This window comes from Carassius carassius, chromosome 2 (genome assembly GCF_963082965.1).
Source record: "Carassius carassius chromosome 2, fCarCar2.1, whole genome shotgun sequence".
Lineage (NCBI taxonomy): Eukaryota > Metazoa > Chordata > Actinopteri > Cypriniformes > Cyprinidae > Carassius > Carassius carassius.
This window is the reverse complement of record NC_081756.1, coordinates 45,743,689-45,771,052: the sequence shown is the minus strand read 5'-3', so window position 1 is coordinate 45,771,052 and position 27,364 is coordinate 45,743,689. Positions and strand designations below refer to the sequence as shown.

Here is a 27,364-nt window from a genome sequence, read left to right as displayed (position 1 = left end):
GGTCACAGTACAAAATACTGCGAACATGTGATGCCTTCAGTAAATGAAGATCACGTGCTACAGCACCACAACCATAGACTGCAACAAAACACACAACACAGACCTCGAGCAACAAGCAAAGGAGAAGCGCGAAAAAACAAAGAAAATCTCAGCATTCCACAGGAAAGGTTGACTGACGCCGTTATATTTTTAATGTTTGTTTTTACGTTAGCTAGCTAACGTTAGCAATTTCATTCTGAGGTTACGGGGAAATGTAAATTTAATGAAGCGTGGCTGGATAAAACTATTTTCGTCATTGGTTAAAACCAGTGGACAGCAACGTTTTTGAGGCTTTTTGCACCATATGCAAAAAAAAAAAGGATTCAGTAAGGTACAAAGGGGAATGAAGGCATTAGAGTCTCATGCCAAGTCATCCAAGCACATGAATGCTCTCAATGGACAAAAACAAACTCCTTCCATCGCCTGCGTGTTTCAACCAACTAGTGTTGGGGACCGTTCACATATCGCGTCTTTTGCGCGCTCAAGTTCATTATTTCCAATGTAGGCGCGCGGTATGCACGCTCATAATGGAAGCGACGCAGTCGCGACGCGCCCGTTTTTCCAGGCGCGTCCGCACCGCATCGAGTTAAAAACATTTCAACTTTTCAGAGAGCCGCAAGCGCACCGTGGGTCATGTGACAAGAACTAAACATTCAGCTTCATCCTTTCCCGTAACAACTTTGAAAGCTCAGCCAAGATGAAGGAACAGCTGATCATAGCTGTATATGGATTGCTATTTTGAAATAAATTTAGTAGCAGAGCTACTGCGAGCGATTTTTAGTGCTGCAAATCCATTTATCCTTTGCTGAAATTTTCGCGTCTTCATGGAGAGAGCAGGTCATGGTTGCGTAGCGACAGCAGACGCCTCTGGAGCGCAACTGCCCGAGCGCTTTGGAAAGAAGGAGAAAGTGGCGCGTCTAGCGTTTTCCACGCATTTTTAGGCGCGATATGTGAACGACGTGCGCGTCATACTGCGTGCGCGTCGCGACTGCGTCGCTTCCATTATTAGCGCGCATACCGCGTGCCTACATTGAAAATAACGAACTTGAGCAGGCAAAAGACGCGATTTGTGACCTTAGCCAGCTTGCTGCTAGCGCTGCAGACCCTTCAGCTATGACCGCAACTAGAGTGGATCTGCACAAAGCTTTTGGGTCCACGCCAACAATGAAAGCCGAGGTGTTGTGGACTCTTAACACAATCGCTAAACACCAGTCCTACAATGGAAATGAGGGTATCTCAGAGCTTTTCAAATGCATGTTCCCTGGCTCCGACATCGCTAAAACATTTACTTGCGGTCACGATAAAGGAGAAGTTGATGGAACTGGCTGTCCCTGATAAAGAGATTGCTGCCCTGAGTGAAGAACTAAGACTGTGTTTCTTAATTTAATGTAATGTTGAGTTCTAATTTTCGATTTATTGTTCAGTGGTCTCTCAGTTCCCCATATTTCCAGCATGGAATAAGTAGCTAGCTAATGTTAAAAAACAACTTAACATTGTTCGGCAAACTGTCTTGTGGCCTACTGAAATGTTTTTATTTTTCACACCTGCTTGGCTTATCTTTTACCCATTCCACATTTGAAAAATAAATGAAAACAAGTTCAAGGATTTTGTTTTTCTTTGCTGGTAGGGACGTGAAATAGGTATTAATTTGTTATATAAATGGCCTTAAAAAGGTCTTAAAAAGACTTGAATTTAACTTGAAGAAACCTGTAGGAACCCTGCCTGTAGTCTACCACTGAGCAGCATAGAGCGCCCTCTCGCGGCTGTAGATGGTAATGTTTTCTCTTGGTGCTTGGTTCTAAATAAATGCACTTATAGTCCAGTGCGACTTATGTTTTTTTCCTCGTCATGACGTGTTTTTGGACTGATGCGACTTACTCAGGTGCGATTTATAGTCCGAAAAATATGGTAATAATCTTGATATCATCCAAGTCATCAGCCACAGGCTTTGACCATCACTGATGAACGATAATATTCTCTATCAGCACAACCCTAAAGGAAATGTTTGCTTACTCATTTACTTGGGAGATTGTTCTCCCAAAAATGAAACTGTCATAATTTACTTGCCCTCTTATTTTTCTAAATCTGACACTTTCGTTCATCTTCAAAACAAAAATGAATATATTTCTAATATATTCTGAGAGGTTTTTGTCTGTTTATTGAAAGTCTATTCCACTTAAACTTTAATGCTTTAAAAAGTGTGTAAAGGCATACTAAAAATAATCTGTATGATGAACAGAATTAATTTAGGCTTTCATTCTTAGTCTGATAAATGTAAATAAAATATTGTAAACCAATGCTCAACAATACTTACTGTGAGGTTTATTCTCTTGTCATACAAGCACGTTTGAGCCTAGTTAATGTTTATGTATGTGCTTTGAGCAATAATCATTTATATTGATCTAAATTATTTTCCTTATATAAAGCGATCATGTCTTCAGAAGACTTTGATTAAACCGCTTTATTCATATGGATTACATTAATTGTGGCTTGATTAACGATTGGACGTGTCAAAAGTTTTGAGTGAGCAGACTTTCTATAAAGGGATAAAGATCTTTTAGATTTAGTTAAATATCCTTATTTCTGTTTTGAAGATAAGGATTCTTATGGATTTGGATTAAAATGAGAGCGAATAATTTGACAGTTTAAATTCTTGGGATGAAAGGTTCCATTATTCGTATATTTTTTTTTTAATTTAATTTATTCCATCTCTGTATTTAATTTATGATGTTTGACATTATCAAGGCATCAGCATTTGTTTAAATGACGTGGTTTAGGTAAGAATTTCCTAGTGAAAGTGGGGAAAAAAAAGGAAAAATTGTGAGGTTGAAATGACAAGATGGTTAATAATGACAAGCTAATTTGTTGAAACTATTCCTTTTGATTCTGTGATTCATGTTTCTGTCCATAAGATGGCAGCAGCATAATGCATTGCTGATTTGTGGACAGCACCCATAAAACCACCTCTGTAGCTCCTAAACACTCCAGACATGTTATAAGGACCTTTTTGCTTGGTTCTTTTAAAAACCACATTTCCTCTTCCTGATGCTCAAATTAATCATGACATGTCTCAGGTAAAGGCCAACCTAGGTGCTGTTTACTCATCATATTGCTAACATTAATGCTCAGAATGAGAATTCAAGGGAATCCCAGTCCGTCTCCACCTGAAGTACAAAAGCGGTGGATTTCCATCCAGAACCTGACTGCTGATTTGCTACAATGGCTACTGCTTATTAGAGATCGACCGATATGGGTTTTTCTATAGCTGATGTTTAGAGGTCAGGGTCAGCCGATGGCCGATATGTTCTGCTGATTTTTAGGACCGATATCTTTAAGTTTTCCCCTTCATTTGCATGGTAAAATATCACACTATTAGGCAATCATCACACAATTAGTCAATCATTTACATAAATATTTTAGAGCATTTATCAAGTAGAATTTTTCAAGTTTGTTGGAACATAAATGTAAACTTAAATATACATTTAAATACAATTTTAGAAATAAAAATCAATTAAACTGAAAAATATAAAAAATGTAATGTATAAAAAATAAATAACAGTAGTGCTGCAAACACACTAGCAACCAGCAACATTTGTGTGTGGTATAAATGACACAGAACATCTAAAGTGCATTCTAATTTCAAACTTGCTATCGCAGTCTGTTCATTATTAAAATAAAGTACAGTCAACCAAACATTTAAAAGGTTACACTGGTCAGTTTAAATAGACCACTCTGCTGTTATGCACATTTTTGCTCATGTGAAGAGGATGATCTTTTCCATCTAGTTTACATAAAATAAAAATATTATAGTTTAACATTCAGATACATGGCGAATATGGAAACATTTGGATATGTGCAGAACGAGACGTGAGCAATAACCTCCAAATACATCTAGTCAAACCCGCGCTCGCTCGTCCTCGTATGGATCGGATCATTTTTCGGATCAGCGAAAAAAAAGAAAAAAAAAAGGCCAAGACAAATAAACATACGTTTTGTCTTTTTTTTTATTAACATTAAATTAAAATATATGAAATCAACTTAAAGTGCACGTGGCATAATATCATCTTTTTAACATAATAGACGGACTTCTCATCTCCCAGTCTGCTGTGATCGTTATCACAGCAGTTATCGTCACATAGCTCTCCGTCCCCCTGGACGTCCACCCTTTTGTCGTGAGCGCAACAGAGGATGCTCGGGATAGTTCATCCACAACTTTTTTCTTCTCCTGTTCATAAAGATCTGGCACAATCTTTTCGCTGAAGTGGGTGCATGCCAGGATGTCGTAACGTGGCTCTACGCACCGTCACGGTTTTACACTCTAACCTCTTTCCTTCATCATTATATCTGACAGGGAAGCCAAAATGCGCGGGGCGTTCAAGCTCATCCGTTCCTCCGCTCGCCATGACCACTAAGTGTGGACTGAACGTGCGCAACTTTTTTTTTTTTTTTTTCATAAATCAATCCACGGGTCACGTGTGTGCCGAACCGAAGATATTGATCCGAACGGATCACGGATCAATGATGATCCGTTGCACCACTACTATAGTGTCATTTGAAAACATTGCAGTTGCGTTTTAAAATACAACAACGAGCACCACTAAACCATTTAAAGAGGCGCATTCAGCGGTCTCCTTGACGAGAAAGTCAACCAAGTAAAATTATCTCCAACGTATGGCGCGCTCTATTTTTATCAAATGATCATCATATCTATTCATTTTACAGTCCTGCTACTAGCATTTTATTCAGACTAAAACCCCTTTCATTCGGGTGAGAAAGCTTTTTTTTCCAAGTGGCTTTTGCACATAATAATAATACCGCTGCAGAAGCATTTTGCAGCATTAAGGTTATTAATTGATCGTTAATTTAAACGACGATCGATCATTGAAATTATCGAATATTGATATCCCTAAATACAAATGAGTTGGATGGAATACTGGTTATTGTCTGCATCAAACCATGCTTCCGAACAAATGTCATTCACCATTCTTGGCAGCTCCAGGACAGCTGTCTCTCCGAGCACGCTGCTGTCTGTGAGCGGGGCGGAGTAACGGAGCCCTCAATCACGCTGCCGTGTTTGTAAGAGCTGCCAACTTTTCCACCCCATTTACAGAGTGAAATTCTCTGACTACCTTTATCTCCCAAGACTGTTGTTGAATCTTCCAAAAGTTTTAGCTTGGGGTGCTTCACATGCGCCAGCAGCACTTTCCACTGCAACAAAAAACACAGGGCTGCCCGCCGACGTGCCTGACTTTAAATCGGCGCTTCTAAACACGGATATCGATGCCGATGCCGATATATTAAAAAATGACAAATATCGGCCTGATATATCAGCCGAGCGATATATCGGTCGACCTCTACTGCTTATTTTAAAACGGTGTCCTGATTTCGTGACCTTGGAACCAATCTCCGGGACTCTCCACTTTTTTTGGGTTTCCCCTGCTGTTTCTCAAATATGAGAAATTTTGCGCAAGTAAACCATTTTATTATTGGACACATTCTATTGATCTCAGCATTGGCTTATGTGCCACTCAAACATTGAGTTTGACTCTTCTCCTGGGTAAATGCATGCTCTGTTGCATAACAGGAAGAGCGTCTGCTTGCTTGATGGCATTTTTGTGACTTTCAGATGTGTTTTTCTTCAAGGCTGCTAATGGAGATGTGATTTATATGGCATTGTGAATCTGTTTTTTATTATACATATATACTTGAGCTAGAAAAGGTGGTTGTGAAACGAGTGTCTTTCCATTAGCATTCCTTTTGTCACTCGCTAATCTCTTTTGATGTAATACACTTGGACAGGCACTAAGTGGAGAGGAGTCTCAGCTCTTGTCCTGACCATTGGCTGACCTCATATGTTTTCAGAGTAAATCTACAGAGAGCCATTATGCAGTTTGTTTGGCTTGCAGATTGCATTTCTACTCCGTCTGCTCGTTTGAGTTTAGGCTATTGGCCAAAGTTAAACATCAGGGAAATAGCTACTATACTTTAAACCATCCAATCGATTCCCAATTGATTTTTCATTTTCAGTAAAAAGTTAAATGGGTTGTATTTTCAGCATCCCCTTCAACTTGACGCCGTAACATTAAAATTTTTACTGCCCAGGGGAAGATGGTGATTTGACATGCATAACAAAACTGAAAAATACACTTAACTCCATTCAAATGTTGATAAATTCAGATTACCACGCACCATTATTTCAGCCTTCCTAGGCGTGGTACAAAATTCTCCTAATTTTTGCCACAATTAGCTTCATTGTGCATCAGTCACATGATGCAAGGTTAGAGTGATTGACATAGCATTATTTTCCACTCCACTGACAAGTAATGGCTAATGATGATTTACTAATTTGTCCAGACTTGTTTTTAGACTGTATATCTAGTTAAATTGTTTTTTCTGTTCAAAAACAATCTTGTGTAAATGCTTCCCAAAGCAACACCCCTCTAATACTCCATCTTGAGAATGAGGTTTGCACATCCCCAGTATTTCATCCATGAACATGATACATTTTTCTATTCATCCATCAGAATTAATCGAGAATGTGAAGTTGATACACAAACCAGTGTCTTTGCAACCAAGAGGACTGATTAACAAGGGAAACTGGTGCTACATCAATGCTGTATCCTTTTTCCGCACCACAGTTCTTCCAGTCTTAATGATCTTGTTTAAACCCAACAATACTGAATTGATCAAGCCTGTCTTGTTTATCTATCCTTCCTTGACACTGAGCTTAAGACCTTGCAGGCCCTGATTGCATGTCCCCCCATGTATCATCTGATGAAGTCTATTCCCCTTTTCACTGAGACTCAGAGACCCTGCACATCCACACCCATGATGGATAACTTGTAAGTTTCAGGCTACTTCGCTGCCCTAATTAATCATTATTTCTGCTATTCTAAAATGTGGATCTGGAATAAGTTATAACTTGATATCCATTCTATGCATTTACCAGATTAAAATGCCTGAACTACAATCAAAATTAGTGATTGATTTTAAACTTAGGTCCGATCTATAATGCAAGATTGTCATAGGCCACCACAGAATTTTTTTTTAGACCAGAACTACCAAACATCCAAAGCATACATTAGTTTTGAACTTCATATAACTGGAAATTCTCCATTGAGAAGTGAGTCTTGATTTTAACTGGAGTGAAATATGAAGGGAAGCATCTGTTTGTACACTGATACCAGATGTCTTATCTAGGGCTGTGCAAAAAATCGAATGCGATTTTCATGCACATCTCGTCAGTAAAGACGCTCCTGTAATTAGAAGTATATCGGGCGGCAGTGGCTCAGTGGTTCATGTAGGTTGTCTACAAACCGGAAGGTTGGTGGTTCGATCCCCGGCTCCGCCTGACCAAGTGTCGAGGTGTCCTTGAGCAAGACACCTAACCCCAGCTGCTCCCGATGAGCTGGATGGCGCCTTGAATGGCTGACACCGCAGTCGGTGTGTGAATGGGTGAATGTAAGGCAAAAATTGTAAAGCGCTTTGGATGGCCATGTGGTCTGTTGAAAGCGCTATATAAATTTTGGGGAAGTCGTGGCCTAATGGTTAGAGAGTCGGACTCCCAATCGAAAGGTTGTGAGTTCGAGTCCCGGGCCGGCAGGAATTGTGGGTGGGGGGAGTGCATGTACAGTTCTCTCTCCACCTTCAATACCACGACTTAGGTGCCCTTGAGCAAGGCATCGAACCCCCAACTGCTCCCCGGGCGCCGCAGCATAAATGGCTGCCCACTGCTCCGGGTGTGTGCTCACAGTGTGTGTGTGTGTGTTCACTGCTCTGTGTGTGTGCATTTCGGATGGGTTAAATGCAGAGCACAAATTCTGAGTATGGGTCACCATACTTGGCTGAATGTCACTTCAAAATCAAAATCAAAAAAAAATCTCCAGCACGTGCGTTCAGATCAGGGTTGCCAGGTTTTCACAAATCCTGCCCAGTTGCTTCTCAAAACTAGTCCAAAACTAGCCCAATCGCGCTTCCAGAAGGTTCCCCGATAAAAAAAATTGCTTCCCGGGGTTACAATATAGGTTTTTTAGCAGGGTTGCCTTGGTAAAATTCGCATTTTAGGGGCTAAATATCACGGTATTTTTATTGGGATCGCTTTGGCCCGTGGACATAAAAAAACAACCACAGACTTGGCAACACCGGTTGGCATTTACTACACCGAGCCGTAATTCACTGACAATCTACACAAAATCGATGTTAAAATCACAGGCGATTCTTAGTCGATTTTGAAAACTATTTTGTGTTAATTGTGGCTCTGTGTAGTAACTGCCGCTCCACCTGAACCAGTGTTGCCAAGTCTGCTAATGTTTTTCCATGTCCGCGGTTTGAAGCAACCCCAATACCAATAACGTGATATTTAGCCCCTAAAATGCGAATTTTACCAGGGCAACCCTTCCAAAAAATGTATATTTTAACCCCGGGAAGCAATTTTTATCGGGGATCCTCCCGGAAACGCGATTGGGCTTGTTTTGGACTAGTTTTAAGAAGCAACTGGGCAGGATTTGTTGTGAAAACCTGGCAACCCTGATCTGAAGTGAAGTGTGACATTCGGCCAAGTATGGTGACCCATACTCAGAATTTTTGCTCTGCATTTAACCCATCCAAAGTGCACACACACAGAGCAGTGAACACACACACACACTGTGGACACACACCCAGAGCAGTGGGCAGCCATTTATGCTGCGGCGCCCGGGGAGCAGTTGGGGGTTCGATGCCTTGCTCAAGGGCACCTAAGTCGTGGTATTGAGGGTGGAGAGAGAACTGTACATGCACTCCCCCCACCCACAATTCCTGCCGGCCCGGGACTCGAACTCACAACCTTTCGATTGGGAGTCCGATTCTCTAACCACCAGGCCACGACTTCCCCTGAACGCACGTGCTGGAGATATACTTCTAATCACAGGAGCATCTTTACTGATGAGATGCGCATGAAAATCGCATTCGATTTTTTGCACAGCCCTAGTCTTATCTTTTAGTTTGCTTCCAATTTTCGAATTTAGATGGAAATGTTAAATATGAAATATGTGGACCTGACTGTAGCTGAAGTACTCTAATTGACTTCAATTAATCAACAAGTTTGTGCAAATCACAGCAAATTCCTGTCCTAAAATAAAAACCACCAAATCCACTTTTTAGTGCTGTCAGCCTACCACGTACTATAAAATTAATATTAACAGATTGGTTTACTGCTGTTAAAGGGATAGTTCGCCCAGTTTGCAAAATTGTCATTAATAACTCACCCTCATGTCGTTCCAAACCCGTAAGACCTCCGTTTATTTTTGGAACACAGTTTAAGATATTTTAGATTTAGTCCTAGAGCTTTCTGTCCCTCCAATGAAACCGATGATGTTTTTCTTACCTTTCTGGACATGGACAGTATACCGTACACACAGCTTCAATGGAGGGACTGAGAGCTCTCGGACTAAATCTAAAATATCTTAAACTGTGTTCCAAAAATAAACTGAGGTCTTACTGGTTTGGAACGACATGAGGGTGAGTCATTAATGACATAATTTAAATTTTTGGGTGAACTATCACTTTAAAGAAGAGAATAATTAGCCTGTCTGCTGTTTCGTGCCATTTACTGCATGCAGTGAAATGAGAGGATGGTCTTTTTATTAATTTAATAAATTTACCGTAATCTTGTGTCTTGTAGTGTTCGTTTTGTGAATGAGTTCAGCAATATGCCTGTCCCTTCCAAGGCTAAACAGCAAGGTAAAGGCTTTTCAGGGTTGATTAAAAAAAAAAAAAAAAAAAAACCCACTTCTGTATTTATAGTTTACATTTATCCTTTTCTCTTTTGTAGCTGCTGGAGAGAAGATAATGAAAGACCTTAGACTGGGTGCTCCTTTTGAACCCACATATATCTATAAACTCACCCTCGTCAAATCAAGCCTTTCTGAGAAGGTAAGCATATGGGTTTTGCTTAGGTCCTGTTCTTTGAGGGTGTCCAGTGGACACATTTTGAATGTCTCCCTTTATCTTAAGAAAAATGCAACTACTATAAATCTATAGTTCATGTAATTTTTGGTAGTAATTACCACCAACAATTTACTAGTTGGTCAACTTTCTCAATAATTATAGACATTTGTGCTTTGCACATCCAAGGACAAGACCTTCCTGTTCTGTATCTTTTTTTTTTTTTTTTATCTGTCTGCACATTCACTAACATTGAGGAATGCGTGTCCTCAAATGAACAGGCTCAATGCTGTAAGATAAAGACCTCAGTTAATGAGCTGAATCTTTGGATGCACAGTCTTCCGGTTGTGGAAGAACAAGAGTGTACCTGAGAAATACTACCTTTGAGGACAGTATAGAGAGAATGGATGGCATCGGGGCATGTCGAATATAAATATATATATATATATATATATATATATATGACCATCTTGTGCTCCTACACCTAAAAATGAAAATTAGCCCATAAATTACTCACCCTGAAGTCATCTTGTGTGTACATGACTTTCTTCTTTCAGACGAATCCAGTCAGAGTTGTATAAAAAATGTGTTTTGATCTTTCAAATTGTTTAATGGCACTCAGCAGGTGTTGCAGTGTTTCAGTCCAAAAGAAGTGAAACAAAAAGCTCCTATCCTTAATAAAAAGTCTCTCACAAAGCTCTTGGGGGTGAACAAAGTCCTCCTGTAGCCTATTGATGCATTTTTGTAAGAAAAATAACTATTAAAAAGGTAATAATCAATTTAATCTAGCTTAATGCTCACTGTTGTACACGGAAGCAACTCTGGACGGATGACGTATGGGGTCGGGTTTGCGCTCAGAAGTGACAAAAGTGGAAACCCAGGGGAAAGATCAAAACAAAACAGCAGTCACTAATTAGAAGTACAAAAAGCGGATTTGCAAAGAATAATGTCAGAGGATTTCGATGTAAGCCAAGAAGGAGACTGGTTTTCCTTTGCTAAAGTAAGGAAACTTTGCTTTCCTTTGCTCCCATTTACAAATGTTGGTTTTCATGAGACTCACCGGCGCATGCGCAAAGCCAACCTCCATACGTCATGTTCCCGGAAGTGCTTCCGTGTACAACTGTTGGCGTAAGCTACGTTAAAGTGATTTAGGTTTTGAATATTAATATTTTTCTTACAAAAATGCATCAAATTGCTACAGGAGGACTTTGTTTACACCCAGGAGCCGTGTGAGAGACTTTTATTATTAAGGATAGGTGCTTTTTATTTTAGTTCTTTTTAGGGCTGTCCCTGGCTAAAGATCTTTCTTGGTGTCTAGTAGTCTTTCATTTGAAGCATTAGTCTACTAATCACACATTTATTAATATATATTTTAGATTTAGTCCGAGAGCTTTCTGTCCCTCCATTGAAAACGTATGTACGGTATACTGTCCATGTCCAGAAAGGTAAGAAAAACATCATCAAAGTAGTCCATGTGACATCAGAGGGTCAGTTAGAATTTGTTGAAGCATCAAAAATACATTTTGGTCCAAAAATAACAGAAATGAAGACTTTATCCAGCATTGTCTTCTCTTCTGGGTCTGTTGTGAGCACGTTCACGGCGCTGTTGACGTATGATGCTGCTGACATGTTTTCTGGCCCGCCCAATAACAAAGATAACACGTCAGCAGCGTCGTTCGTCTGCCTTGGTTTTTTTTTTTTTTTTTACATTTCTGCACATGGAGAGTAGACCGTACATACAAATCTAAAATATCTTAAACTGTGTTCTGAAGATGAATGGAGGTCTTACGTGTTTGGAACGACATGAGGGTGAGTCATTAATGACATAATTTTCATTTTTGGGAGAACTAACCCTTTAAGTTTGTGAATTTCCACTGTACATATGCACAAAAATGAAATTAAAGATATGGGTATGCTAATTAGATTAACTAGCTAGCCAGCTGGCTAACATCTACAAACGAATACAAAAAAAACCTCAAATCTCGCTTGGGGCACCAACAGAGCCTGGGCCGGTCCTGATAATCAGGTACGCCATTTGGCTGTTGATTTGAAAGAACTTTATTAAAATTATTGAAATTTATTATTTTTCCAGTTTTTCTGAGAAATAAGCATTGCAGTAATTGGATTAAAATGATAATTTGGCTCTCATTCGTCATTAGGCTTTATGGTGCCTTGGAAGCCACTCATTTCTGAAAGTAGTACCTTCATTCAAAAGCTTAGTCATTGTCTGATTGGTAACTGGTTTTGTTTGGAACAAAGTCAAAGAATGTGGCACTGTTAGCATGTTAATGATTTCTGTCTTTCTCTCAGGGGCGCCAGGAGGATGCGGAGGAGTACCTTGGTTTCATTTTAAATGGACTGCATGAGGAAATGCTGGCACTGAAAAAGCTTATCTCTCCACAGGAAGAGAGTACGTTCCTTTCTGAATTCTGCATTATTTGCTGGAGAAATCAGGCTCTTGACTGCTGTCCTGCCCACTCTAAATGTATTGTTTTTTCCATCTCTGAACAGAAGCCCTCACACCAAATGGGCCCGAGTCTCAGCCTGGAGTGGAAGAAGACCCTGCTGAGAAGGAAGGCAGTGATGATGAATGGGAACAGGTCGGGCCCAGAAACAAAATCTCCATCACCCGGCAGGCAGATTTTATCCGCACTCCCATCACTGTCATATTTGGTGGTCACATCAGGTAGGCTTTGAGCACATTTCCGAGTCAGCTATTGTCAAGCTGGTACTCCATGCTAACCATAGTTGTAAAAGCACCTATATGCTATTCTACACCACCTCAAAAGCTCTGTCTGGTCTTAAAACAAGGCTTGAGAACCAATGCTGTAGAGTTGTAATCCTCATAACAGTGGCTTTGAAGCACTTGACCTTTTTGACACATTAGACCTCAGAGGTAGACCGATATGCAGCACTTCTGCAAGGAAAATAAACTTGCGGAAAAGAAAAGCCATGGCACCAGGAATGGGTTTGGTCTTTCCATTGGCACACACAGAGTGTGGTATGACACAAGAGCTCAGAGAGTGTGGTGCCATCTTCAGCCCATCCTGCTGTCCTGAAGCTCCGCAGACATTATAAACAGTTCACTGTTGAAAAACAAGCCCTGTGGCTCACCACCACCTCCCAGCTAATTTAGGTGGCTGCAGAAATGCAGGCGCCTGAACATGTGGGGGCGGCAAGGCTTAAATTTAGCATTTTCTCTATGCGTTTAGGGCTACGGTTTGGCTATGGAGTATTTGGTTGACTGTTGGAGAAATTAATTGCGTAACTAAGCCCTTCTTTTGTTTTCCTGTAAGAAACTTAGTTTATGGTTTTCAGATTTATAATAGCATATAATTTGATGGACTGTGATGGTTTTAAGCTTTCTAGGGCTTATTACTTATAGTTATGATATGGTTTAGTTTTTTTTCTCAATTGTTTCTCACCATGAATATAGCCTTGGTAGCTGTCATGTTACTTCATTATGAACAAACTTAGTTGCCAACTTTATTCATTTCACGAGACAATATGATTAATTTCTTTTAATATGGTTTAGTTTGACCTTTTGTCTTGTTCTTGTAACAGGGAGAAGTGGTTTACTACTTTATTAGATGTAAATTAGTCTCATTTTTTTTTCTTTTAAATCTTAATTTTAGATCTGTGGTATACCAGCATAGCTTAAAGGAGTCAGCCACCTTGCAGCCCTTCTTCACGCTGCAGCTGGACATCCAATCAGAGAAGATCCGTACAGTCCAAGAGGCCCTGGAGGTACTGGTGGCGCGGGAGTCCGTTCAGGGCTACACCACTAAGAGCAAGCAGGAGGTGTGAATCATTATCAGTAAAAATCATCTACCCAAAAATGTGTCTTAGTTTTTCTGTGAGCTGTTGACATGAAACATCTTTACTGCGGCATTGATGTTTCCCCTTGAAATCGGAGATGGATTTGAATGCCATTACTGCTAAATTTGTAGCTGTCTACTTGTGTTAGAATTGTGTTTTATAAATGTATTAAATGATGTGAAACTTGTCCCTCATTTGTGATGTGCAGTTGCTCAAATATTTGCTCATGGTGCCAGAGCTCAGGAAATCAGCTTACAAATGGCTAATCAACTCGTCATATTTAGATGGGATAGGAGAGCGTTTTTGTCGATTCTGATTAAGTTGAAACCTGTAGCTGATTTCCTATCTTCTTTTTCTGCTTTAGATTGAAATCAGCCGGCGAGTGACTCTTGAAGAGCTTCCTCCAGTGCTGGTGCTTCACCTCAAGAGATTTGTTTTCGAGAAGACCGGCGGATGTCAGAAACTGGTCAAGAATATTGATTACCCTGTCGATCTGGAGATCAGTAAAGGTGATTTTCATTTTTATTTCTTCACTGAAACTATTTTGCTGAGATCACATTGATTTTAGCAGGTTTCATCAACTACTCAGTTAGATGCATGATTTCAGTTGTGCTTGTTCTTTACTAGGTGACAGCAAGAGAGAAAATATTTTCCGCCAACTGCATCCCACTGTAATTGCATGTCATTTTATTTTGATAGTAACCTCTAACTACTAACTATATTTGGAATAATGCAAAAGTAAAACTTGTAAAGAACGTTATAAGCTAACTGTGCCATTCACATTGGAGATGGTCGTATTACTTCTAGTCTCTATCTTCCACACACATTTTCTTCATTCTGTGCGCATGCACTGTGCACGTCCAGTCTTCACTCAGTTTTACTTGAGAAATCTCTATTTTAATGGATTGCTCCAAGATGATAAACCTTTACTTTGAATATCTGGTGAGTGTGGTTGTGTTGAGGAAAACTGTAGTTATGTTCTCATTAACCTGGGCCCATATTCTTAAAGTTTCTAAGGCTCCTCTCAGAGAGCTACTAATTTAGCTTGAGAGTGATTCAGAACCAATCTGAGAGCGAGGAAAAGACAAAAACTTTTATCTTAGTGAGGAGGCGGGGCTGACCCCATTGCTACGTATGACATTCTTTTGAAGATTGTGATTGGTTGCAACTCTACATGAATACGTGCCCAGGTTCCCCACTAAATATGAACTTGACAAAAATAAAGGAGCACTAATGAGGGAGCAGCATAAAGACTTCTCTAATAGTTCAAGTTGGCCAGCTGTAATACTGCTGCTGTATATTAAAATGATTCATCATGATTTTCAGATCTCTTGTCACCGGGTGTGCGGGGCAAAACTCTGAAAGGCCAAAGAACCTACAGGCTCTTTGCAGGTATGTTTGTTTTTTTAATTCTGTTGTTATGCTGCAACTACACATTTAAGTCTACTCTTTACAGTGCGGTTGTGCATTGAGCCCTAAATTATAAACGGTTTCTGTCAGTAACAACTAAAACTCAGTAAGAGCTGTGTTTTGGTTCGTTCTGTAAAGCACTGAGAGATGTTACTGGTACAGTGTGACAACAGCATCTCTGGTGCTTTATTAATCTGGATGTTAACTTGGATATCAATGACCCCAAGAAACCTTTCGCTATCTGTTTTCAGATCTGTGATAGCATTTTTATTTATTTTAAACTCTTAGCTGTCACATGCATAAATACATTTACGGAAACGGGGTAAAGACCACCAGGCTGGTTTGTTTGCTTCTTGTTGCTGACTAGTTAGTAGGGGTGCTCCGATCACGATCGGCCGATCGTTATGCGCATCTCGTCAGTAAAGCCGGTTCTCTAATCAGCGGTTAATTCCATCAGGTGCGTGATTTCACATAGAGCACCTGTTACTACACAGAGCCATTGTTAACTAAGAAGATGTGCAAATCCACGTTCATTTTCAGCGTTTATTGGCGCATCTTCTCAGTTAACAACAGCTCTGTGTAGTAACAGCTGCTCTATGTGAAATCACGCACCTGATGGAATTAACCGCTGATTAGAGAACCGACTTTACTGACAGGATGCGCATTAACAATCGGCCGATTGTGATCGGAGCACCCCTACTAGTTAGGCCTTGTCTTTATCTTCTCTCCCCCCACACACGACTCCTTGACCTTTTTAAACACACCTGGCCTTCCCTTACGGGAGATGTTCACCACCTTCCCCACCTCCAGGAGTGAATTGTAGTTTATCTTTCTTTCTGAGGGGAAATAATTGCTCCCCACTTGTCGGGTAGCCTGTCCAGCAACCACTAGCAATTCCTCTACTATTCGATTTCCCTGAAACCTCTTTTCTGACCGTTGTCCCATGTTTGAACATCTGGTAAGTTCGGAAAATACAGAATTGTCTCAATTTTTCATTTAATCACCTGTGATCTAGTACACACGATATTTCACCTTTCCTTTCTGTGAATGTTACTAATCCCTACCAGCAGAGAGCACCATTGAGTCACATGCAAACCGCTGACCTAAAATCACCCGATTTGAAGCAAATCCGTCAAATAGCGTTAGTTTTTTATGCTAGGTGTATGTAAATTAATGTTTACTTCAGATGTTATCTGTGTGTTTACGGTGTTTTGTGGCAGTAGAAGCGATAAATTTAAACTGTTTACTGTAGGGTAACAATCCAACACAAAATATAGAGTATTTCTTTATTAACATAATTATTCAGGAGTTATTAAACATAAACGCATTAGTATCAGAAATGGATTTGAATATATTACAATGAATAATACTATATAAATGAAAAGCTTAACTCACTATCTTGGAAATAAAGCTTCATTTCTTTAAATCTGTTCTGAATATAGTCAGTTATTTAAATTAGATGTGGCTCAATCAAGACAGTAAAAAAATACACATCATATTTCATACTCTCCAAGATCACACAGATATGTTCACTAGCATTACAGTTTCCATGTTAAATATTGTAAGCTAAATTAATAATTAATTTAACGAAATGTTAACGAAATCAGTTAGCTACTGTACGAATAAAAACACTAACTAAATTATATAAACAATGAATAACTGTACAAGGTAAACAAAGCATAAATCTTTCTTCAGATTTCAAAATGAACTCTTTATTGTTTATGCTTCATATATGAGGCTGAGGTCATGTCCGTCTGATGTTTATCATGTTCATGATGTTCACTACTGTAATGAACGTAGTTTTTTAATAAGTAGGGGAAATTCCTGACATTTAAAAAAAATATCAGTTTACCTGCCTAGGGTGTTTGCATTTTAATAATGTACAGGGATACTTTAGAATTATAAACGCGGACTTGTTAGGTGATGTTTTCTCATTTAAATCATACAATTTCCTATTAATTCAATAGAATGTAGTTGTAGTTTAACCTCTCGGAGAAGAGGTTTATAAAGAGTCTAAAGGTTGTTTAAAGTATTGTGGCCTGTGAAGCATGTAAAGATTTTTATATGTTTTTAGGAAAGCATCAAATAGCCTGATAATGTGCAGGGGCTGTGCAAGAAATGGTAATTTCATGTCAATGTTTTGATTATGGAATGATGATTCGAGAGTTGCTGGTATAACCAGTGTATCACTGTACTTCAATTATTTTTGCTATGATTACAAGTGTTTTTTTATTATAATTTTTTTAAATAAATCTTTCTCTATTTTGGACTCAGTCGATGAAAAACAGATGATTCATAAGTCTTGCATAATGTGAAGCTGTTTTGCATTGATGCTAGTTAAAAACAAGTCAAACACAAGGGGGGAAAAGGTCAGAAATGTGACTAATCCAGTCTGAATTAATTATAAAAAGGCATCATATGCACCGCACGAGTTGAATTGTGTAATGCTCGAGCTACTTTAGCTACTGTAAACTCCAAAAACTTCTGCCGCCTTATGGTTTGTTTTGGAACGATATGGCACTTTATTTTTACATAGCTGCACAAAAATATCTACCGCGATATAGGAGTGGCAGCAAAATCTATTGGTTGATATGATTTGCTGGAAATGAAAGTAGAACTTAATTGTTTGTTTTTTCCCTCAGTCGTCTATCACCATGGGAACAGTGCCACAGGTGGCCACTACACTACAGATGTCTTCCACATCGGTCTGAACGGCTGGCTGCGTATTGATGACCAGGCAGTGAAGATCATCAATCAGCATCAGGTGGTGAAGCAAACTGCAGAGCGCACTGCCTACCTGCTGTACTACCGTCGTGTGGACCTGCTGTAGAAACCATACTCATACACACAAACACGCACACACAGATGTACATTCAAACACACGTTTACATGCAGACACTTACACGATCTCACACACACACAACCACGTGTCTCAACAGGAACACTGCCCTACTTCACGATTGTCCTTTTTCCCCTCAACCCTGCTATTCCAGAGAGCCAGCTTTTCCAACTTGTATCTTTTTTTTTTTGAAGACTTTTCTGTAGTAGTGTGTTCCCCCTCTGCACAAGGCCTTGCGTGGGTCTGGAGAAGCTGTGGGGAGATATGTTAGCACTGCAGAACGCTCCAGTTCGGAGAGACAGACCTGAATCACTGCAAACGTCCACCGCCTCATGTTGACTGGCCAGAGAGGATCCCAGCTGAATGAACTCAAACCAGTTGAGGCAGATGGACTGCTGGAGAAAATAATTATTTTTCCTTTTTTTTTTTTTTTCTTTTTTAAATGGCATAGGAAAAAATTAGTGTTTTGCCTTTTAGCAAGAGATGTCGGTCTAATTTGCAGCAGTTAAGTGGAGCCTGTTAATTTTTTGACTACAGCATCAAAGTGGCCCAACACCAGCAAGCTACCAAACTTTGTATAGATCTCAACGTAGGGGTTTGTTGAGTCCACAAGCAAGACACTTCAACTCCACCAACAACACCACAACCTCTTCTCTCTCCCCCATTTCTCTCGCAATCCTGATGCTTTATATTACACTTGAGTCATGGGAAAAATAGAGCGGGTGGGAGAAAGGGTGCTGCAGTGTGCTGAAATGGTAAAAAGCAAAACAAGAAAAGAAAAAGAAAAAAAACTAAAATTGGCTTGAGAGAGCTTCAGTGTGATTTTTGGGTGTAGGATTAGAATGACTATCTTACAATTTTAATGCGCTTTAGGATATAAAGGATTAAAAAAGCTTTGTGCACGTAATAAAAAAAAAAAAAAAAAACGGTTGATTTAAAAAAAGGCAGATGTGCGTCGTTTGCGCATTTCTTGCAGATATTTAGGTTTTAAAAGTATTAAATGCAAAAATCTGAATCTTAGCGGCCGTCACGTTAATCCGCTCCCTGGGGGGGTTATGCTTGTTCTTTAGGCTTTTTGTGTACTTTAATGCAGTCATGCTGGCGAGATACCAGAGATGTCCAAGACTCCATCATGAACATTGACTCGCCTTTATTTGTATTTTTTTTCTCCTCTCGCCATCTTTCATTAGTTCTGTTTGGTCTTTTCCTGTATCATATCAGTAAAAAGTATCTGCTGAGCCACTCCTGCCAAGGAGCTGTGTTGAGATACATCTGGTCTGCATCTCATTCTGTATGTTAACCCGCTCTGAGCAGTCAGCCTGTGATGTACATGTTGAGGCTCCGTGTGCAGCTCTGAGGATGATATCTCAGAATGGATGGCAAGAAATGTCTCTTACTGCAGTCAATTTGCTGTGTCGCACGAGATGAGATCAGCTTTGCCTGATTAAGTCTTAAGTGTAACCGCAGATGCGCACAAACAGCAAAGTATGTTTTTTTTCCTGTTTTTTTTTTTGAGACATTGCATCAATATTATACCTGGCTGTGTTTTGATTTTTTTTTTTTGTCCAGTTTTTCTTCGTTCCCCATTCACATAGTTTCTGTTCCATTAAAATTTATCTTTTGAAAGGAAATGACCCAAGGTTAAAGCACAACCGTGAATAAAATTATAAGTACTATGCTTGACCTTATTTCATTTTTTTTTTTCACAAAAAAAGTATCACTGACATGAAGAAAATTTATTTTGATTTAATAACTAACACCGTAACGTTGCTCTACTTTCCTAGGCCCAGAAAGGATAGACAGACTTTTTGCTTTTTCTGCACTCACTTTGGTGGAAAATTGTTAAACACAGCTGAAATTACTAAAAACTGTTGGTAGCTGAAATAATCATCAAATGACCTAAATAAAAGTGGTTTGAGTGATGAGTGTTTGAAAATTCTGCACACATTCTTGTTCATAACCCTATTACTGAATATCCCTCTAATAAAAAATAATTTTGGGGAATGTTTCAGGCTTAACACTTGGTATATCCAATCTTTACGCAAGTGGTATGTGCATTTTAGCCCCTCACAAATGCAAACTATTTTTGTTGTTGACAATTGTAGAAAGTGAACCTGTTGCTTCCAGGAGCAGATCCTTTGAGCGGAGCTCTTCACACGCTCCTGTGTTAGGCTGGTGTGAACTCATCTTTCCACTCTAGAAATGCAGAGCATGAATTTCACATCCATCTGAATGAGCTTATTTTATCCCAGCAGCACAGTCGGAATCTTCCTTCGAATCCATGTTATCCCAGTTTCTTGTCATTTGAGATGTCAGATTTCATTGTGTATATATTGTCAGTTTTTCCTTTCAATTGCTTGATTACGGTTGCCACGTCATGTTTAACCGTCTGACCATTTGAACATCTTGAATTTGGTTTATTTGAATCTACAAAAGGACACAAGGAACGCATCCTCGTGTGAAACCAAAGGATACAGAGCTTCTATATAAACAGACGCTGGTGCCTCTTATGATTGCTAGAAGATCAAATGTACAAATTAAGTACCCCCCCCCCCCCCCCAACCTCCCAAACTTTGGTGTCTCCATATGCACCGTTCAAGAACTTGACCTGATTTCAGCTGACATGCTGACTCGTCACCAGAAGAAGCGTTTGGAAAAATCACCACTCTTCCTGACTGTCGGTTTTAATGTGTTGACGCCTACTTGGTCACATCTGATGTGCTCGTCTTGTCTTGTTTGTTTCTCTTGCTGTCTCATTCTTGGCTTTCAGCCTTCTACTTTTGTCAACTGTTCAAATAAAAAATTAATTGTGGCAAGATTTATTTCAATAGCAGATTCAAGTCTGGAGCCTTTCAAATGAGGCTGTGAGAACAGTGTAGTCTTTTCCACCACATGTTGCCCCCTCTCTCGAGGAATGTGCAGCGTAACCATGAGAAAACATGAAATAAAGAGAAACCGATCCTTGCAATTCCTCTTTAGCATGTATTCTAAACTAACCCAAGTAGGTTGAATTTCAAAATAGTTTTTCTTTGTCCTATTCCACATTTTTGCCATAGTTCTTATGCTCTCTGTCTGACTGTTCTGCATGCACTTGTGGCTCAGTTGGCTGCCTGTTCGTCCAGTGTGCACTTTCTGGTTTGTCTGGTAAAGGCTGTCTCATCACTCAAAAGAGATTCGTGCTTCTCCACGCAGGTTTGGTCCTTGCTTTCAAACATGCAATCAAATGTGGAATTTTCTTTGTTAATATCAAAATACAGTTTAAGATCTGATACAGGGGATGCAATCCAATCTAGGGTTGGAGCGGATGATCATAGCCAGAATATATATGGATATACTTGGTGCGTATCTTGGCACTGATCTTTTGTTGGTAGAGGTTAGATTTGTGACCCAAGAGCACAAAACCAGTCTTAACCAGTGTCCATTTTTGAAACGCTGAACAAATAAGCTTTCCATTGATATGGTTTGTTAGGATCTGACAATATTTGGCCGAGATACAACTATTTGAAAATCTGGAATCTGAGGATGCAAAAAAAAATCACCTTTAAAGTTGTCCACATGAATTCTTAGCAATGCATATAAAAAAATTAAGTTTTTAGATATTTACGGTAGGAAATGTACAAAATATCTTCATGGAACATGTTCTTTAATTAATTTCCTAATGATTTTTATAATAAAAGATAAATCTATACTTTTGACCAATACAATGTTTTTTTTTTTTTGTTTTTTTTTTTTTTTGGCTATTGATACAAATTAACCCCAGCGACTTAAGACTGTTTTTTTGCTCCATGGTCACATATGTGTTTAAAGTAAATTACACAATGTGTAGGAAATGTATCTGTACACTATATGAAATTCACTGCATTAGATTTTACAAATGTCACATACAATTAAAGCTTAAGTGTGTGTATGTATGTGTATATGTATATATATACACACACACACACATTTATGTATAATGGCACCCCTTTTTTTTAAGTCAGTGTAAGATTGTTTTTCAAAGAAGTGTTATGCTATTTGATCAAAACAGTCAAAACCATAATATGGTGAAATATCACTTGCAAAAATAATGTTTCTTTATGGGAATATATTTTATGATGTAATTTATAAAATGGTAAAGCTGAATTAACTGCATCATTAATCTAGTCTTCAGTGTCACATGTTCTTTCAGAAATCAGTGTAATATGCTGATTTGGAACACAAGAAATGTACTTATTAATGTTGAAATTGCTAATAAGTTTTGGTGAAATGTGATACTTTTTTAGGTCTCTATGAGGAATAAAAATAGGATGTTTAAAATAACATTTATTTGAAAGAAATCAATTTTGCTGCAAATGTATTCATTGTTGCAATTGACCAGTTTAATATCCTTGCAACATGTCTTCATAAGCATAATTCATCTGAGGAAAATGTATATATTCCTTACCCCAAACATACATGCACATATGTGTAGGCCTATATGTTTTTCTATCCAGGTGGGGACTTAAACCTGAATACACCAACTCATGTGGACTAATATGTATGTGTGTGTTTGTGTATATATATATATATATATATAGGAAATATCTTAAAGGAAACACAAAGTTGGCTTTTTCTCATCTGACCATTTATTTAATTTTATTACCATTACCCAACGCCTCAGGTGTGTTATAATTTCCTACTGCTGTTGTTTTGATCGATCAAGGCAAAAGTGATATTATAGGGAGCAACATTTGGATATGAATGGTTAAAAATAAATATATATTAGCTCAGATCTAACACATGTAAACTAAATGCCTCATAACTTTGTCTTTGATTTTATTGGGGGCCTTCAAAACATTGCTTTGTAACTTGAAGACCCACCATCACGGTTGGGTTCTTATTGTCTTATATAGTATTACTTTATGATTATCTTGGCTGCGTGAACGGACCTTAAAAATATATGTTTAGGAATGAAGAAAGATCTTTTACAAGTTCTTACAACAATAAATTGTCTTGGTGCAGCTGACCATCCTGTAATTAACATGGACCAGTTCCTCTCTCCCCGTCCAGGGTTGGCACTAAATTGTACTCAAACAAACTGCTGTAGGCATCGAGTCTGGAGTGTGCAGGAATCCTAAACATGCGCCTAAGCCCAAGGAGAACCACTTATTCAAAACAGACTAATTGTTTCTAATGCCCATGTTACAGTGTGGATCCTGGCACAGGTGTTAGGACGTCCGGTTGAAATTAACATGGTGTTTAATGTACGGTTTCACTGAAAACACCAAATTCGAAGTGGTTTCTTCTCTTTTCATGGTCAAGTAGCTATTAGTGTTGAGCTATTAAAATTGTTTAACATTGATTTTCTTTTTTTACACCTTACAGTAATTCAATCATTCATATACATATTTACGTTTAAATGCAATAAACATAAGCAACGTATTATTTAATGCGTTTTACTTTTAGATTTATATGTTACTTCGCTCAAGCAAGTAGCTAAACCATGAGCGTTGGCACCATTGTATGTGGGTGGGACAGGAGTAGAGTTGAAACGGTATGAAAATTTCGTATAGTGACCAAAACTAACACTGTTATTAGTAGTAGGCTATCATGTCATTGTTAAAATGTGCTGGAAATGTTCAACAAGTGTACTGACATATAAATCGTTTCACCAACTGTTATATTTAAAATCAACAAACCAAACACATTAAAATGACTTTTTGTTTGCATAAACTAAAACAATAACATTACCACTGATGTCTGGATTTTAGCGGTGTTTGACAGAGAGGAGGAGGCTTTCCCGTGAGTGGGCGTGGTTTCAGCTCCGGCAGCGGACATGCCCCTGCGTTTGAGAGCAGAGAATACCGATTTTTTTTCTTTCAAGATTTTGATACATTTTATTTCCATTCCACTTTTAGTAATTTAGTACTTGCACTTAGTTGCCAAGGCAACATTTCTAATATTCAGAGTTTAAGTTTTTCATTGAATAATTTTCATTTCAGATTGAATTCAAGTAATGCAAACAATTTTTAATAGTTCTAGTTAACAATAAGAAAGAAAGAAAAAATTCTGGGTGACTATGTCAAAAGGCAGCAAGTATGTAAAAAAAAAAAGAAAATAAAAGGCAATCAAATATTCTATAGTGTTAGTCCACCCAGAAATATGAATTCTGGCATTGTTTACTTACCCCCATGTCATTCCAAACCTGTATGCAATTTTTCTTCTGCTAAACACATAAGATATTTTGAAGAATGTTGATAACCAAACAGTTTCGGTTCCCTTTGACTTCTGTTGTATTTCAGTGCAAGTCAATGGTAACTGAAACGGTTTAGTTACCAATATTTTTGGTTTTCCCTCGCCCCCTTTTTTATGTGCCCTTAAAAAGAATCAAGCAGTGAAAAAACATCCGCTTAAATAGAAGAAATAAAAATATTTGCTACTCATTTCTTAATTTCAAGTTATTTCTAAAGAATTCATGGCTGATTTGGAATGCAGAAAAGATTGATGAATCCAAGATGGCGCCGCACATGGCTGCTTCAGTGCTTGGCTCTCCAGTGTTTGTACTGTTTTTGTTCGTTTTTCCTGGGTTTTTTGTTTAACAAACACGATCAGTTTCACCAGGGATGAGCTGCTGAACATTCGGCAGAACACACCACAGGATATTTTTTCGGATTTCTATTATACAGACGTTTTACTGAACATTGTTATTGGAGGAGCAGCGGCGCTTCAGGACGCGCAGACGGGGAAAGCGAGCAGGAGCGTTCGTCAGACTCAGGAAGCGCGGATTTCGAACGCCGTTGCCTAGCATCCATCTCGCAAATCTCCGCTCTCTACACAACAAAACAGACGAACTCCTTCTGCTCTCTCGGACAAATAAGGATTTTTCTCACTCTGTGCTGCGCTGTGTTTCACGGACACCTGGCTGAATGACGCCATACCGGAGAGCGCGCTCCATCTGCCGGGCTTTCAGCTGTTTAGAGCGGATCGCAAAGCAGAATCAACGGGGAAAACGCACGGTGACGGGACATGCTTTTACATCAATGAACGGTGGTGTACAGATGTAACTGTGTTAAAGAAGATGTGCTATCCTGATCTAGAAATGCAGTTTGTCAACTGCAAACCATTCTATTCGCTGCGGGAGTTTCACTCCTTCATTCTGGTGAGTGTTTACATTCCTCCACAAGCGCATGTGAGCTCAGCTTTACAGAAACTCGCTGATCAGATCACAGACACAGAACAACAACACCCGGACTCTGTTTTAATCATTCTTGGGGACTTTAATAAAGCCAATCTCTCCCGTGAACTGCCAAAATACAGACAGCATGTTACATGTCCCACCAGAGACAGTAATATACAGGTCCTTCTAAAAAAATTAGCATATTGTGATAAAGTTCATTATTTTCCATAATGTAATGATAAAAATTAAACTTTCATATATTTTAGATTCATTGCACACCAACTGAAATATTTCAGGTCTTTTATTGTTTTAATACTGAGGATTTTTGCAGAAATTACTGCTTCAATGCGGCGTGGCATGGAGGCAATCAGCCTGTGGCACTGCTGAGGAGTTATGGAGGCCCAGGATGCTTCGATAGCGGCCTTAAGCTCATCCAGAGTGTTGGGTCTTGCGTCTCTCAACTTTCTCTTCACAATATCCCACAGATTCTCCCTGTTCGTTCAGAAATTTATTTCTGTGTCTTACCCTCTCGCTTGAGGGTGTCAATGATGGCCTTCTGGACAGCAGTCAGGTCGGCAGTCTTACCCATGATTGCGGTTTTGAGTAATGAACCAGGCTGGGAGTTTTAAAAAGCCTCAGGAATCTTTTGCAGGTGTTTAGAGTTAATTAGTTGATTCAGATGATTAGGTTAATAGCTCGCTTAGAGAACCTTTTCATGATATGCTAATTTTTTGAGACAGGAATTTTGGGTTTTCATGAGCTGTATGCCAAAATCATCAGTATTAAAACAATAAAAGACCTGAAATATTTCAGTTGGTGTGCAATGAATCTAAAATATATGAAAGTTTAATTTTTATCATTACATTATGGAAAATAATGAACTTTTTCACAATATGCTAATTTTTTGAGAAGGACCTGTACTGGATCACTGTTACACCACAATAAAGGATGCATATCACTCTGTTCCACGAGCAGCTTTGGGACATTCTGATCACTGTCTGGTTCATCTTATACCGACCTACTAGCAGAAACTTAATTCTGCTAAACCCGTAGTAAAGACTGTGAAGAGATGGACCAGCGAAACAGAGCAGGATTTACAATCTTGTTTTGACCTCACTGATTGGAGTGTTTTTGAAGCTGCTACCACCGATCTGGACGAACTCACAGAGACTGTAACATCCTATATTAGTTTCTGTGAGGATATATGCATTCCTACCAGGACTTAATTAACATTCAACAATGATAAGCCATGGTTTACAGTCAAACTCAGACATCTTCGTCAGGCCAAAGAGGATGCCTACAGAAATGGGGACAGGGTCTTATACAATCAAGCCAGGAACACACTGAACAAAGAGATTAGAGCGGCTAAAAAGACCTACGCTAAAAAGTTGGAAGACCAGTTTACTTCCAACGACTCAACTTCAGTTTGGAGAGGACTGAGAGCCATCACTAACTACAAGACACCATCCCCTTGCACTGAGGCTAATCAACGACTTGCTAACGACCTGAATGAGTTTTATTGTAGATTTGAAACCCCCAACACCCATTCTGACCATCTCCCTACACATCCATTAACACCTCCTGCAATCCCCCTCTCGATACCTCCTGCTCTTCAAATCTGTTAAGATGATGTGCGCCAGGTCTTCAAGAAGAACAAAAGAAGAAAAGCACCAGGCCCAGATGGCCTTACACCAGCCTGTCTGAAAATCTGTGCTGACCAGCTGGCCCCCATCTTTTCAAAGATCTTCAACAGATCCCTGGAGTGTGAAGTGCCTTCCTGCTTCAAACGCTCCACCATAATCCCCATTCCAAAGAAACCCAAGATAACAGGACTTAACGACTACAGACCTGTGGCTCTAACGTCTGTCGTCATGAAGTCGTTTGAAAAACTGGTTCTGGCTTATCTGAAGGACATCACTGGACCCTTACTGGACCCCCTGCAGTTTGCGTACCGAGCAAACAGGTCCGTGGATGATGCAATCAACATGGGATTGCACTTCATCCTGCAACATCTGGACAAAACAGGGACTTATGTGAGGATCCTATTTGTGGACTTTAGTTCGGCTTTCAACACCATCATCCCAACAGCCCTTCAGACCAAACTGACCCAGCTCTCTGTTCCTAGCTCTATCTGTCAGTGGATCGCCAGCTTTCTGACAGATAGGCAACAGTTAGTGAGACTGCGGAAATTCATGTCAAAC

The 27,364-nt window shown here is 39.2% G+C and overlaps 1 protein-coding gene across 3 annotated transcripts in view; it reads left to right on the top strand.

The window, feature by feature from the left end:
* Positions 1-19,519, top strand: part of LOC132110731 (ubiquitin carboxyl-terminal hydrolase 10-like) — a 47,859-nt gene extending 28,340 nt beyond the window's left edge. For all 3 annotated transcript variants that reach the window (XM_059517588.1, XM_059517578.1, XM_059517597.1), the window contains 10 exons: positions 6,564-6,655; positions 6,772-6,881; positions 9,698-9,756; positions 9,848-9,948; positions 12,271-12,370; positions 12,472-12,646; positions 13,596-13,761; positions 14,144-14,288; positions 15,106-15,171; positions 17,832-19,519. In XM_059517588.1, the coding sequence (XP_059373571.1) occupies positions 6,564-6,655; positions 6,772-6,881; positions 9,698-9,756; positions 9,848-9,948; positions 12,271-12,370; positions 12,472-12,646; positions 13,596-13,761; positions 14,144-14,288; positions 15,106-15,171; positions 17,832-18,019 (1,202 nt within the window). In that variant the 3' untranslated portion in view covers positions 18,020-19,519. The remainder of the gene's footprint in view (positions 1-6,563; positions 6,656-6,771; positions 6,882-9,697; positions 9,757-9,847; positions 9,949-12,270; positions 12,371-12,471; positions 12,647-13,595; positions 13,762-14,143; positions 14,289-15,105; positions 15,172-17,831) is intronic.
* Positions 19,520-27,364: the final 7,845 nt, after the last annotated feature.